This window comes from Mercenaria mercenaria, chromosome 6, assembly GCF_021730395.1.
Source record: "Mercenaria mercenaria strain notata chromosome 6, MADL_Memer_1, whole genome shotgun sequence".
Taxonomy (NCBI): domain Eukaryota; kingdom Metazoa; phylum Mollusca; class Bivalvia; order Venerida; family Veneridae; genus Mercenaria; species Mercenaria mercenaria.
In genome coordinates, this window is record NC_069366.1 from 86,506,152 (window position 1) to 86,520,714 (window position 14,563).

General features: G+C 36.6%; 2 protein-coding genes across 2 annotated transcripts in view; one reads left to right on the forward strand and one right to left on the reverse strand.

The window, feature by feature from the left end:
* The window catches only part of LOC123548301 (E3 ubiquitin-protein ligase ariadne-1-like), a 366,173-nt gene that overhangs the window by 50,129 nt on the left and 301,481 nt on the right, over positions 1–14,563 (reverse strand). The window lies entirely within an intron of this gene.
* LOC123548305 (methyltransferase-like protein 17, mitochondrial) overlaps positions 1–14,563 on the forward strand; it is a 65,146-nt gene that overhangs the window by 20,430 nt on the left and 30,153 nt on the right. Inside the window, exons 2-9 of the mRNA XM_053546553.1 lie at positions 460–513; positions 993–1,176; positions 2,449–2,586; positions 3,632–3,761; positions 5,379–5,460; positions 6,288–6,361; positions 7,865–7,962; positions 9,004–9,071. Of these exons, the coding sequence (XP_053402528.1) occupies positions 460–513; positions 993–1,176; positions 2,449–2,586; positions 3,632–3,761; positions 5,379–5,460; positions 6,288–6,361; positions 7,865–7,962; positions 9,004–9,071 (828 nt within the window). The remainder of the gene's footprint in view (positions 1–459; positions 514–992; positions 1,177–2,448; positions 2,587–3,631; positions 3,762–5,378; positions 5,461–6,287; positions 6,362–7,864; positions 7,963–9,003; positions 9,072–14,563) is intronic.

The following is a 14,563-nucleotide window of genomic DNA, read 5'->3' on the forward strand; positions in this document are numbered from 1 at the left end:
ATATTGCAATATACAGCCAAACAAAATCAAACTTCATAGTACATGTAATAGCAAGCACCATAAGACTCACCTAGAGAAAGTATAACATGCTTCATGTTGGGTGTCAAATTGTCACAGAGTGAAAAAAGTAAGTGCTGTCATTCCTGAACTCAAACCCGAGACACTTCACAGAATATGTTAGAAACTTGCTGCTTAACATGAAATTCTTCTCTAGTAATTTTAAGTTTATAGTTTGACTTCACCATTAACTGGCACTGCAAAACTATGTAGAAATTAGTGCAAAAAATCTGCATGTTTCTTGAAATGGACTCAGAGTGGAAAATAATTCCAATCCTAACTTCTATATGGAATACTTGCCAGGTTTGTAACTGTTTTTCAGCTGGAACAATTATACCAAGCCTGAGCATTCATGATGATGTAAATTCTTGACTGATAATATGTTTTTTAATATATTTTCAGTGTTTACAAGAAGCTGTTTCCATACCAGAACCAGCCTTTGAGCAAGATAAGCAGGTAATTATTTAATAATTTCATGGTAATTTAACCTTTTACCCAGCTAAATTTCTAAAATGGACAGGTCCATCTTTCAATTTTGGCAGTACCACTTATTATTAAAATGAGTGTTTATTGAAAATTTACTTGTCTGAATGACAATTTGATAAAAGACATTGTGTCTGAAATCATTCGTCCTCCGCCTCGGATTCATGTACAGAATCCAGGGACACTGGTTAGATTAACTGCCCGCCGTTACATAACTGAAATACTGTTGAGAAACATTGTTTAAAACTCAAAAGATACTAGTAAGAAAAGTATTCAGTATGATCTTGAAGGTCAGTGGGCAGTAACTGTTAGTATCAAAAAATGATAATTCTCTAACTTATATTATTTTTGCACATTTTATTTTGAAAATTTTGTGACTGATATTATTTAATTCTTTGATTTTGTAAAATGTTGTCAAGCCTCATTTTAAAATTGTTGATTTTTTTACTTAGGGAAATTTAGTTGCACCAGTTGCTCGTGCATTTCCAAGAGGACTTGATATTGACCCAGAAGTATTGTCTCAGTACCAGGAAGATCCGACACGTTATTCAAAAACACATGCTGGACTTATGCATCCCGATAAAGTACCATACCTACCAGAACATTTGGTGAAAAATGCACGTGCTGTGCTTGTAGGTAAGATTGTTTCTCAGTTTGATATAAAATTATTTATCCAGGATTGTATTAGGTTTATTACAACAGTAGCTCGATCTGGGATGCTGTATTCGGCTCAAGTGGATTTTTGCGGGATCAGATCCTGCAGGTGCAGAGTGCAATCTGACCATGCAAAATCCATGAGCGCCGAATACAGAATCCCAGATCTAGCTATTGTTATGACCCTTTTATTATACACCTCCAACTTCTTATTTGTTGTTTTGTTATTGAACAAAATCTGCAATGTAAACCGATATTAAAATAGAACTAAGTGAAGTTTTATGTGCGCTATTTATAGAACTGTGTCTTGTCATGCATATTAATGAAATTAGTCCAGCTGCATACAATATGGAAGGTACAATACAGAATTTAAAAGGTACAATATGCAATTTATGTCTGCCTGTTCATATTTAATTGCGAAATACAAGCCAATTTTTGAACAGAATTTATATAGGTATATAATAAAACCTTTTATTCCAAGATGCTTACTCTTACATGAATGGCATATTGTATAAATTTGGTCTGATGTGTATTTGTCAAATTTATGACAAAACATTGACAGACTAAACATGGACAGACAAAACATTGACAGACAAAACATAGACACAACAGAATATCAGCTGGAGATTTAAGTGACAAGATGGACATGAGCAAACAGAGAAAGAGCATCAACAAAATATTGACAAGCATAGGCAATATGTTTTTCGCAAAAGTTACTGAAAATGTTAGGGAAGTAAATTCTAATTTATTGAATTCTCTTTTGAATATAGGTTATATACCACTGAAAGAAATGCTTTGTTGACTCTCCAATGGATGTTTTTCTGTTTTGTCAAAATTAAACGATAACGTTTGACTTCACTTGATTGGTGCTTAGAGAGCTTAAAACTGAAAATATCTCTTAAATGACTACATTTCCTGAATGATTTGGTTGGTGTTTATGAAGCATTATTATGAGGTAGGTGAAAGATGAAGGATCTCCACAGGTGCTCAACTTAGACCAGTTTGGACTTACTATTAAGCCTTATCATGCTGGACACAAATGATTCTGCCTTTGCGACCAGTGTAGATCATGATCAGCCTGCACATATATGCAGTCTGATCATGATCTGCACTGTTTGCCATTCAGTCAGTATCTTTTTGGTAAGCACCCCTTTTAACAGTTGATGGTACTGTCCAAATTGAAAGATGGGCAAGGTCATTATTGAAATTTAGCAGGGTAAGGGTTAACAAGCTGCTTTGTTTTCTGTTTGACAGAAAATGACCTGATCAGTCATTCTAAATTCAAAGACGATGTGAAGCATTTGCAAGAGGTGTATTGGAGGAGACAACCCCCCATTTCTGAGAGTTTCAAACAAGAGAAAATACAGGAGCTGAAAGAGAAGCATTTGGCTGGTAAGTTTTTCTTGTGACAGATGTACATATATGAGCCACACCATAAGAAAACCAACATAGTGCATTTGTGAGCATCTGTGCAGTCTGGTCAGGATCCATGCTGTTTGCTTTCAAAGCCTATTGCAATTAGAGAAACTGTTAGCGAACAGCATGGATCCTGACCAGACTGCATGGGCGAACAGTAAATTTAGCCTTGTCCACTCCGTAAGTCGACAATTTTCATTCGATCTTCCACAAACTTACAGATTATGTTTATGGGCATAATATCTTGGCCAAGTTCGATAACCAGCCAGATTGCCTCTGGCATTGTTGGTTTATGCGAATTCACCTTGTCCACTCTTTTAAGTCAAACAACTTTCATGCAATCTACACCAAACTTGCAGATAATGTTTGTGGACATAAAATCTCGGCCAAGTTTGATAACGAGCCAAATTGCCCTAAGCACTGTTGGATTATGCGAATTTTAAGTCGAGCAGTTTTCATCCAACTTTCACCAAACTTGCAGATTGTTTGTGGGCATAAAATCTTGGCCAAGTTCGATAACCAGCCAAATCACCCCAGGCACTCTTGGATTGTGGCCCTTGAAATAGGGCAAGTCAGATGACGGGCGTATTTTGTGACAGTCTGCGATTCTTGTTGTACATAGAAAATCAGTATTGTTTGGTTGATTTTTTTTTTTAAGTTCACTTTTCTTGAATACTTACTATATCTTTGGGTAAGAGGGTCAGGAACTAAAATTGTTTTCTTACATATCGTCCAGTATTTGCAGACAATCGATGGCACCTGCAGTCAGTGCTCTTTTTTCTTTCTCACATCCATAAGCTTTTAAATTTAGGTCTGCTTCCTTGAAAAGAAAATGACAGTTTTTTAAGAGATGTGGGACTGACACTGAACAAAGCTTTGGGTTAAGCAGACGACACCTTTTTGAACTTGTGGAACTGCTCCCCATTGGTTTAGATTTTAAATGCTATTAAACTGAAAATATCCAGTTAATTGAAGGTAGTAAGTCTTTCCAAAAAGTCAGTGTATTTATTTTCATTTTCAGAGGAGATTGAGAGAGAAAATATCAATTTTGAAGAGTTACATGAAGGAATAAAAGAAAGGCTGCTACATAGAGTGGGCAGTGTATCTAATAAAGTGTTCAAGAAAACTTCACACATGTGGAAACCTATAGAGTAAGTCAATACTGAATGTGCATACAGTAGAATTGAGACAGTATATACAGTCGAACTTTGTTCCCTTAAACTCTATGACTATTTGATAAACGACTCTGTGTCTGAAATCATTAGTCCTCCACCTCTGATTCATGTGGGGATGTTGGCAGTTACTTGCGGAGAACAGGTTTGTAATGGTACAGAATCAAGGAACACTGGTTAGGTTAACTGCCCGCTGTTACATGACTGAAATACTGTTGAAAAACGTTTAAATCGAAAACAAACAAACAAACAAAACAAACAAACTTAAACTCAAAATTTAGCAAAATTTGTTCCAGTTATCTGTAGTTCAAACATTCAAACAACATACATTATAATATGAATTTAGCATGGACCTGATGATCAGTTTGAGCAAAGGATGGTGTTGGAATAATCCAATTTCGAGTGAACAAAGTTCGACTTTAGATAGTTACATGTATTACAAGAAAACTTCAGTCAACTGGAAATGTCTGGAGTAAACAAATACCAGGTATGCATACAATTTAATTATTCCCCAGTTGAAGGTGTTGAAATGTTTTTTTTACATTAAGCCTAAACTTGAATACTTACAGTCTGGGAAGACAGCAGATTGCTGTCAAGCTCTGATATTGTTAATATTTCTCATACATTGCTAAAAGAATGCTAGGAGGGAAAATAAAAACAAAGAATGAGAGGGGGAGAAGTCCAAGTGCACAATAAAAGAAGCAGATAGATTTCTTTTGCTTTCACCTTAACCCTTGTCATGCTGGACATGATTTATTCTGCCTTTGCCAGCAGTGTAGATCCTGATCAGCTTGCACTTCCATGCAGTCTGATCAAGATCTGCACAGTTTGCATTTCAGTCAGTATCATTTCGAAAAGCACCCCATTTAACAGTCAGTGGTATTGTCAGACTGAAAGATGGACAAGTTCATTATAGAAATTTAGCAGGGTAAGGGTTAAAGGATTACCAGATAAGCACCTATTTGTAAAAATGTTTGTCTGCTCTCCATCTGTAGGATTTTGTGTTCAATTTATATCTTCTTTACTCAGTGATGGATATTCAAATGGCAGCTTGTCAATACATGCGATCAGCTGTTTAAAAGGAATAGAGGCTATGACTACTGCAATCTTGCACTATCCTGTGACTGAAAATTACTAATAGTCGTCCGGAGGAGTCTCTCATGTGTTACTGATTGCAACTATAAATAAGCATACAAACACTCATAAAAATGTTCAAGCCACCCATATTAGAGTGACGCAAGGTTACAAACAATGTTTGGGTATATAAAGATTCCATCAGGACTGGATGATGAGATAAAGAAAATGTATATTTTTCAGTGATCTCATTTTGACAGAATATTTGACAGAAGACACTAGACTGCATTTATAATAGAAAATACATATAGGGTTGTTTAAAATTTGACTGAACTGTGTGCTTGTTAAACCTGTAGCCTGCTGGTGGCAAGTGGGTTTGCCTTTGAGACCAGTGCAGAATAAGATCATGGTTTGCACTGTTCGCTATTCAGTCAAAAAAAATTCAGTGAACACCCCTTTGAATAACTAATGGTATTGCCCCAAACTGAATGATAAAGTTGAAAAAAAATTGTTTTTTTTCAGTTACAGAGATCATACTGGATTGGTCTATTTAGCAGCAAGGCTAGCACCAAATTATACAGTGTTATATCGTATATTTTATGAGGTAATGTTTTATGTATGAGCCGTGCCATGAGAAAACCAACATAGTGGGTTTGCCACCAGCATGGATCCATGCTGTTCGCTAACAGTTTCTGTAATTGCAATAGGCTTTGAAAGCGAACAGCATGGATCCTGACCAGACTGCGCGGATGCGCAGGCTGGTCTGGATCCATGCTGGTGGCAAACGCACTATGTTGGTTTTCTCATGGCATGGCTCATATTATTGTTACTTTCACAGGTTCTGTATCTTATAACAGTTCTAGAATGATAGTCACTATCAACATGTACACATATAGAATGTTAACCTTTAGCCTTCTGGCCGCAAGTGATTGTGCCAATGTGACCAGTGCAGACCAAGGCATGCCTGCACGTCTGTGCAGGCTTATCATGGTCTGCACTGTTTACTATTCAGACAGTAAATTTTCAGTGAACACCCCTTTGAATATTAAGTGAGTCTGTCTCAATTGAATGATTGACCAGTCCATTTTAGAAATATTGCAAGGTAAAGGTTAAAAATATTTCTAAAAATTTGTTCTCAAACTAGAAATATGGTCAAAATGAGCTTACTATACAGATTGAATGGTGATAATAGAATATAGGGATCTTTTAAAGCTTGAATCTTTAAACTGTCATAAAGACTATGCTGATATATTGTCATAGTTTGTGTTTGTGATATAATGTGATAAATTTGTAGATATACAGATAAAAAAGATATAATTTTTGCTGCTATGTGAGTTTTAATGTGATATATATTGCACTTTATCTTTTTGCTAAAAGACACTATTTACTAGGCTCTTGCTCTGTTTTATTATGTATTAACTCTTATTTTAGATTCACAAACTGGACAGTAGTTTTAATCCAGGAGCTGTTCTCAATGTTGGCTCTGGTACTGGTTCAGCTGTATGGTAAGTATTTGTTGTCTGCTGCACTGTGACCTTTCAAGGTCAGTGTAAGTTGTAAGTTACTTTTGAAGGTCAGGCCCTGATTTCACAAAAAATAATTAAGTTTGTTAATTTACTTTAGTTTGTTAATTTGTTAATTTTCTTAAGTTTTTACTTTTCTTAAGCAAATTAATGTACTTAAGTCAGGTAACAAACATAAGTTTTTTCTTCTAATATTATGGTATGTGTGTGCCACTTTATTTTATGCTAACTAATGAAATACTGTATTCTATCAGTTAAATATTTTCATATCTCATCGCTCACACTGTGAAAATATGAAATCTATATTTTCACACTGTGAGAGATATGAGCTCCGCCCCCTCATACATTGTGTATGAATTTTAAATTATTTGCTTAAAACAGGAAGAAATTATAGTCACACTTTGTTCTTTATAATATATTTCTCGATTCAGATTATTTTACTTAAAGCGAATTTCATACCATTATGCAGCAAAATATAAAACAAAATGGAACTTTATGTTGCATGCGTCTTTATAACGTCACAGCACGTCTGACGTCATGTCTGTTTACGCGCGTCTGTTTCCCGCGCTGAGATTAAAACAGTTGCAAAATGCATTTCTCAACGTAATTGAGCATAAAATAAAAAGAAAATTTGTTTGTTTTTCGTGAATATGGAATATATCTCACCTCAAAGTGAGCTATGCGCTCGTGAAAATATTTGAAATTTTCTCACTTCTCAGTGAGATATATTCCATATTCACTCAAAACAAACAAATATCCTCTATATATTTAATACAGTAAAAATTATATAATGCAAGCAGCTAAGGGAATGCCATAACTTAGTTGCTTAAGGCAGTTGGCTGTTCAAGTCAGGTTGAAAATATGTGAAAGCCAATTTGGACAGTTAGCTGACAGTTTGCTAAAGGCAGGTGGCTACTCGATATAGACGGCTGCTTAGACAGGTTCAGCTATATGCTTAGGGGCCTTGGTGGCCAAGTGGTTTGCACCTCAGCATTGAATTTTTCACATGTTGAAGCCATCCAGCAGGCTTACAGAAGGTTAGTGGTTCTACCAAGGTGCCTGCTTTGGATGAAATAATGTACAGAGGGACACCTGGGTTTTTCTCCCACCATCTAAAGCTGCATTATATGTCACCATATGACTTATAATTGTGTTTGGTGTGTTTACATATTTCACTTATTGGTTATGAATTGATGCAAGGGTAAAATGCCATGAAAGTAGTTCTTAACCCTTACCCTGAAAAATTTCTATAATGAACTTGTCCATCTTTCAAGTTGGACAGTACCATTAACTGTTAAAAGGGGTGCTTACCAAAAAGATACTGGCTGAATAGCGAACAGTGCAGATCATGATCAGACTGCACAGATGTGCAGGCTTATCACTATCTACACTGGTTGCAAAAGCTGAACCAATCGTGCACAGCTTTGTAAGGGTTAATCAAGTAGTTACAAACGATTTCATATTATTTAAAAATCTGTATTCCAGGGCTGCCAATGAAATATGGGCTAGGAAAGTGTATGAATATTACAATGTGGACATTTCAAACTATATGAATGATTTAGCAAGGAAATTATTAGCTAAAGGTAAAGTAAATTCATTATGTCACAGCTTAATTAAAACAGTAGTTAAAGAAGTGGAAACAGATGTGATTAAAATGTTACGTGTATCTTTGTGCAAATGATTATGTAATGAAAAACAGCTCTTTTGAGCATCAGCAGACAAACACTCATGCTCCCTTCAGCATTTCATGTGATCCATGGTGATTTTCACTACATTGTCTATGAATCCTTCATGATTCCAGCATTTTGCTTATCTCCTTGCAGCCTCAAGCAGGTGATGTTTTTATGCCCACAGCATCTACTGATGTGGGAGACATCTAGTGATTGTCTGTCCTGTCCGTTCGTCCGTCTATCCGTCCATACGAGGTTAACCAAATGGGACCGTTTCGTCTAGCATCAATACCCCTTACTAGAATGACTTGATACTAATGCAGATGTAACCTGTGACCATTCCTTATCTTCAGACTTCACCTGACCTCAGTTTGACCTTGACCTCATTTTGGACTTAGGTTACTTTATATGGGCCATCTCTTGGTTAACCAAATGGGACCGTTTCGTCTAGCATCAATACCACTTACAAGAATGAATTGATACTAATACAGATGTGAACTGTGACCATTCATCATCTTCAAACATCACCTGACCTCAGTTTGACCTTGACCTTGACCTCATTTTGGTGCAAAAGTTGTCAACAAGGATGCCACTGGGGGCATCAAGCGTTTATTGAACGCAGCTCCTTGTTTCTGTATATGATGAAAATATTTGGGGAAATATATTCATTGTGTAGTTCTTCCTGTACTTGGATTTTGTGCTGTTATATCATGTGGTCCTTTGGGGCCAAGGAGTCCATTCAAAATCTGGTCCACTTCAGCCGATGCCAAGGGGCACGAGGAGTGTTCCATCCTCCTACTTGTCATTAATAGATTTGATGAAATTGAGGCTGCTATTATTTTGATTGCATTCTAAGCTTCCAAGGGATCTTCTCGTAGATTTTTTTAAATTATTTGCAGAAACACTAGGTATTTTCCTATTCATATCTTTTTAATAAATCGTTTCTATTTACAGATATAGTGAATCCCCTGGATCTTGTAATACCAGGCGTGCATTTCCGACAGTCACTGCCCTCCCCACAGGTATTTATTGTCTATATATAGAGGATGTTTGTTGTGCCCCTATGAGTAGTGGGGGGCATATAGATTTGGTCTTGTCTGTGTGTCCGTCCGAAGTTCATGATGTGCCTAGCTGAAAAAGTATTTGATATAATTTGATGAAACCTTGCATGAGTCTTTATGATGTGAACTTGCGCACCTCAAACTTCACATGGTGATAGTACTTATTGAGTACATGACCCCTACTGACTTCGGGGTCAAAGGTCAAGGTCACAGGGGCCAGTGTTAACTTTTTGCATGAAGGCACTTTACTCGCGAACCACTGCACTGCACCTTCAAACTTCACATGCTGATAGTACTTATTGAGTACACACCCCTACCGACTTTGGGGTCACCAGGTCAAAGGTCAAGGTCACAGGGGCCAATGTTTACTTTTTGCATGAAGGCACTTTACTCGCGAACCACTGCATCCAGGACCTTCAAACTTTACATGCTGATAGTACTTATTGAGTACACGGCCCCTATTGACTTTGGGGTCACCAGGTCAAAGGTCAAGGTCACCAGGTCAAAGGTCAAGGCATTGCGGGGGCATTTGTCACCATTAGTGACAGCTCATGTTTTTTTGAAGTTTTAAGTGATAAACGTTTAGTTATACATTTGAGTGTGCGCCACAAGCTAATAATACAAAATGCATCGGCAATAACTCTGACTGGCCAGAAATAGAAGTTAATACACAGCTAAACATCTTTATGTGCTTATTAACGAACTGATCGACTACAGTCAGGTCATATTTCAATGTTAAATTCAAAAGCTCTCATCGATTTGGGGCTATTTGTTCGAGAGACAGCACTGACCTGGTTGTTCGTTACACGTAATTGTATCACTTTTGTATCAGACACAATAGTCTACAAAGAAAGTATTTGATTTCGCATTTAACGAGAGAAAATTTCTAGTGTAAGATAAGACACTATTTCAGTTTTTAGTGAGCAGTTTAGCAAAATATTTGGAAAACATTTCTCTAGTTAGGTCAAATGAAATATAAAAAGCGTTCTCGGAATTTTTTCAGATTTTGAAGAAATTATCTGATTGGGCAACTTAAATTCAATGCTTTCAACTGAAAGTAGGACACTGTACTTTATGGCTTTAAGCCTTTTGTGACATAGGCGTTCTTGCTCATACTGAGAAATTTTCCTCACATCAGGGGAAGGAAGTGTGCAAATACTATGATTAAATCAATTTCCCTATTAGCGTTTTCTCCCCTTGTGAGCAAAAGCGATAGCGCTTTGATATCTCTTATCTCAAACTGTGACCAAATAACCAGACATCATCTCTTACAGGATTGATTGTCTATACAATCAATGAATATAAAAAAATAGCATTTTTTTTTATTCAAAATGTGAATGTTGTGACTGAAGTTTTTGTTTTTTTTTAAACAAAAAACTTTAGCAATTTTTAGCAATTTTCTGTTCTCTGCACAGAACAATAGATACTTTTTCGCACCTAATACACAAGTGTTTCAATAGCAATTTATTCATTATACATTGTTTTGATTTCAGATCTGATATTTTAATCCAATGAAGGTATCTATATAAATACGCAGACATGTGCTAAAACTAACAGCTGGGGTTTGAATTAAGGCCCCTAAGTACACTAATTATGATTTGGAACACAGTCAGTTAAGATCTAGGATAAAGATGTAAAAGCTTGCTAACATGAAGAACTCAACTCTCTGAGTGAGGCTCAAACCTACATCGGTTTATGGCAAGTGATTCGAAGTCAGTGACCTTAATCAACCGGCCACGGAGGCCCCTTGTTGTACAGTACGCACGCACATATACTGTAATATTAGGTTATTTAACATTGTTCTGTACAATACGGAGATATATTTGGACGAGTACCCAGCTGAGAAAACCATATTGGATGAGCCGCTAGGCGAGTTCAATATGGTTTTCTCAGCTGGGTACGAGTCCAAATAAATCTCGTATTGTACAGTACAGTGTTAAATAACCTTACAGTACAGTGTTAAATAACCTTTTTATTCTATATCTATTTTATCTTACTATAATAATAGTTTAAATTAAAAATGTTTCACTGAATATTGTATTCCTGCCTTTTCTAGTTTTTCCCAGCTTGGTATGAGTGCAAATATATATTATACAGAACAATGTTAGACCTTAAATAATCTTTTTATTCTATATTTCACTTCATACGTAATATACGTAATTCATTGAATGTTTTTTTTCTGCATATCATCATTTAAAAAAGTTGATGGTGCAACCTCCCTACAACAGCCATTTGGCGATTTGGGTGGTAATAATACTTGGCTGAGATATTATATGCCAGCAAACATTGTTAGCAAGTTTGGTGAAGATCGGGTGAAAACTGTTCGACTTAAAAGAGCGGACAAGGCTAAATTCCCCGTTTTTCGAGTAATTCAAGGACTATAATCAAAGAGTGCCTGGTACAATTTGGCTGGTTATCGAAATTGGCCGAGATGTAATGCCCACAAACATTGTCAGCAAGTTTGGTGAAGATCCGACCAAAACTGAATTATAGAGCAGACATGTTTTGGATGCTGACCGCCCATCCGTTGCCATTCATAATCTTCTCCATTTTGTTTCTTAACCGTTGAATAAAAACTGCTGAGGTAGCTATTCAGACAGTCAGGGCTGATACCAATTTCTAGGTTTCGTCCAGAACTGCTTCTTTAAGCGACTTTTCAAATATTTCAACATCTGATGATCCTTTTTACTGTATTTTTAAGTTTTTGATTATTAACGAACGTTTTAATATCTAAATCAGATAGCATTTTTATCCCTTGAATCGTTTTTGTGTGTTGTGAACAAAAAAAACCCAACTCAAATTAAATCCAGATTTCAAGACGCATAATCAAACCCAGTACATAGAGCGCCTACTTCATCCGATTTACATTCGGAACATTTTCACGCGTTTCGGGCCTTATCGTATGTTTAACATGGGACTGTTGAACCGTCCAAATACAGAAAATACAGAATTTTTTGTACGCGCGTGCGTCCAAATACAGAAACTACAGGATTTTTGTACGCACGTGCATCCAAATACCGTAATATATTGTACGGTCACGTGTTGCAAATGAACGTTTGCGATTGGATAGATAAAATAGGTATAGAATAATTGTGCGTACGACACATATAGGAGAGCCTTTATCGAAACATCTGTCTAATGAAAGAATGCTACGAAATAGCAACATAATTCTTTTTATCATTTCATTATATGCAGCATAGAAAGTAAAACTAAATTTGAATTAATTTAAATCAGGCATTTCATTTTGCGCAGTCTTGAAAATATGACGTTTGAAAATATCAGGGACATAAATAGATACATTATATCTGAAGATATACAGCAGAGAATTTTGAAAAAAAACACTTGTGGAAATATCTGGGAAAATTTCAGTCCGTTGATTTCAACAGTCCGTTAAAAATGTGGAATGGCAGATTCTACCATAAACAAGAAAAAAAAACATAAAAATATTTCGAACATTGCATTCTGACGCATAAAGACATATCTTTACAACGTAAAAAAATCACATCTCTTTGTGATACAGAGATATCACTATAATTCACAGACAAATCCCATATAAATATCTTATTATGATGGGAAAAGGTGCTCCTTGTGTGGAAGTCTCAATGTGCCCACAACCACCCACCTGTTGAACATTTTTGTGTTAAACTTTCTTAAACAGTTTCACTGTCCAACATACAGATGATCTCGCCTACGTCGGCAAAGTTGTTAGTTTGAACCCGGGCACGGCCTTGTTAAATTGTTTTTAAAGAAGCTATTCAGCAAGCCTGTGATAGTTTCTCGTTCTTTCCAGTGTGTTTCTCTACTACAAACAGACGATCTACGCCCTTAACTTAAATTTAGTTAACTGTCGGTCGTCCGTCTTGTGTCCGTCAACATTTTCTAAAAAAATCTTCTTGAAAATCACTGGGCAGAATTGCACCAAACTTCACAGGAATGATCCTTGGGTGGTCCCCTTTCAAAATTGTTCAAAGAATCTCATTCCATGTGGACTCTGGTTGCCATGGCAACCAAAGGAAAAACTTTAAAAATCTTCTTGTCCTAAACTGCAAGGCATAGAGCCTTGATATTTGGCATGTGACATCATCTAATAGTCCTCTATTAAGATTGTTCAAATTATGCCCCTGGGATGAAAAGAGGTCCCGCCCCGGGAGTCCCAAGTTTTACATAGACTTTAATATAGGAAAAAACTTTAAAAATCTTCTTGTCTGAAACTACAAGACCTAGGCCTTTGATATTTTGTATGTAGCATTGCCTTGTGGTCCTCTATGAACATTGTTCAAATTGTGCCCCTGGGGTGAAAAGAGGCCCCGCCCCGGGGGTCCCAAGTTTTACATAGACTTATATAGAAGAAAACTTTATAAATCTTCTTGTCTTAAACTGAAAGGCCTAAGCTTTTGATATTTGGTATGTAGCATTGCCTAGTGGACCTCTAACAGAATTATTCAAATTATGCCCCTGGGGTAAAAAGAGGCCCCACCCTGGGGGTCACTTGTTATATGAGTTATATAGGAAAAAATACTTCAAAAATTATCAGATTATATTACCTAGACTGTTTAATTATATTTACCTGATGTACCCAAGTGATAACGGGTCACCTTACAGTGACCTTGACCTACTGACCTACTTTCTTGTTTTTTAAGATACAGCCTTGAAATTTGGATGACTTGTACAGTTTTGCATACTGATCTTAAAACTGACTTTCAGTGACCATGACATGATGTGACCTTTCACACTTGGCATACTTCTTGAGAATCTTTGCGCTTATTACAGAGTTGTGGCCCTTGAAATAGCCAAAATAGTGGATTTTTTGTTTGTGATGCTGATAGCTCAAAAATAAATTGCCTAGAATAATGAATCCTTTTCATAAAATGTTTGTTTATGCTAAGCCCCATTAACACTGCAAACATTTGAATTATTGCCCCATATTTGTGACAAATGTACCAATGGGGGGCACACCCTGTGTCCTACAGACACATTCAAATTATATCTGTTTTGATATTTTTATGCCCCCCTTCGAAGAAGGAGGGGTATATTGTTTTGCAGATGTCCGTCGGAATGTAGACCAATCCGTTTCCGGATGATAACTCAAGAACGCTTGGGCATGGGATAATGAAAGTTGATAGGGAGGTTGTTCATCACCAGCAGATGACCCCTATTGATTTTGAGATCTGTATGTCGAAGATTAAGGTCACAGTGACCCTGAATAGTAAAACGGTTTCCGGATGATAACTCAAGAACACTTGGGCCTAGGATAATGAAAGTTGATAGGGAGGTTGGTCATGGCCAGCAGATGACCCCTATTGATTTTGAGGTCAGTATGTTAAAGGTCAAGGTCACAGTGACCCTGAACAGTTAAACGGTTTCCGGATGATAACTCAAGAACACTTAGGCCTAGGGTCTCGAAAGTTGATAGGGAGGTTGGTCATGACCAGCAGATGACCCCTATTGATTTT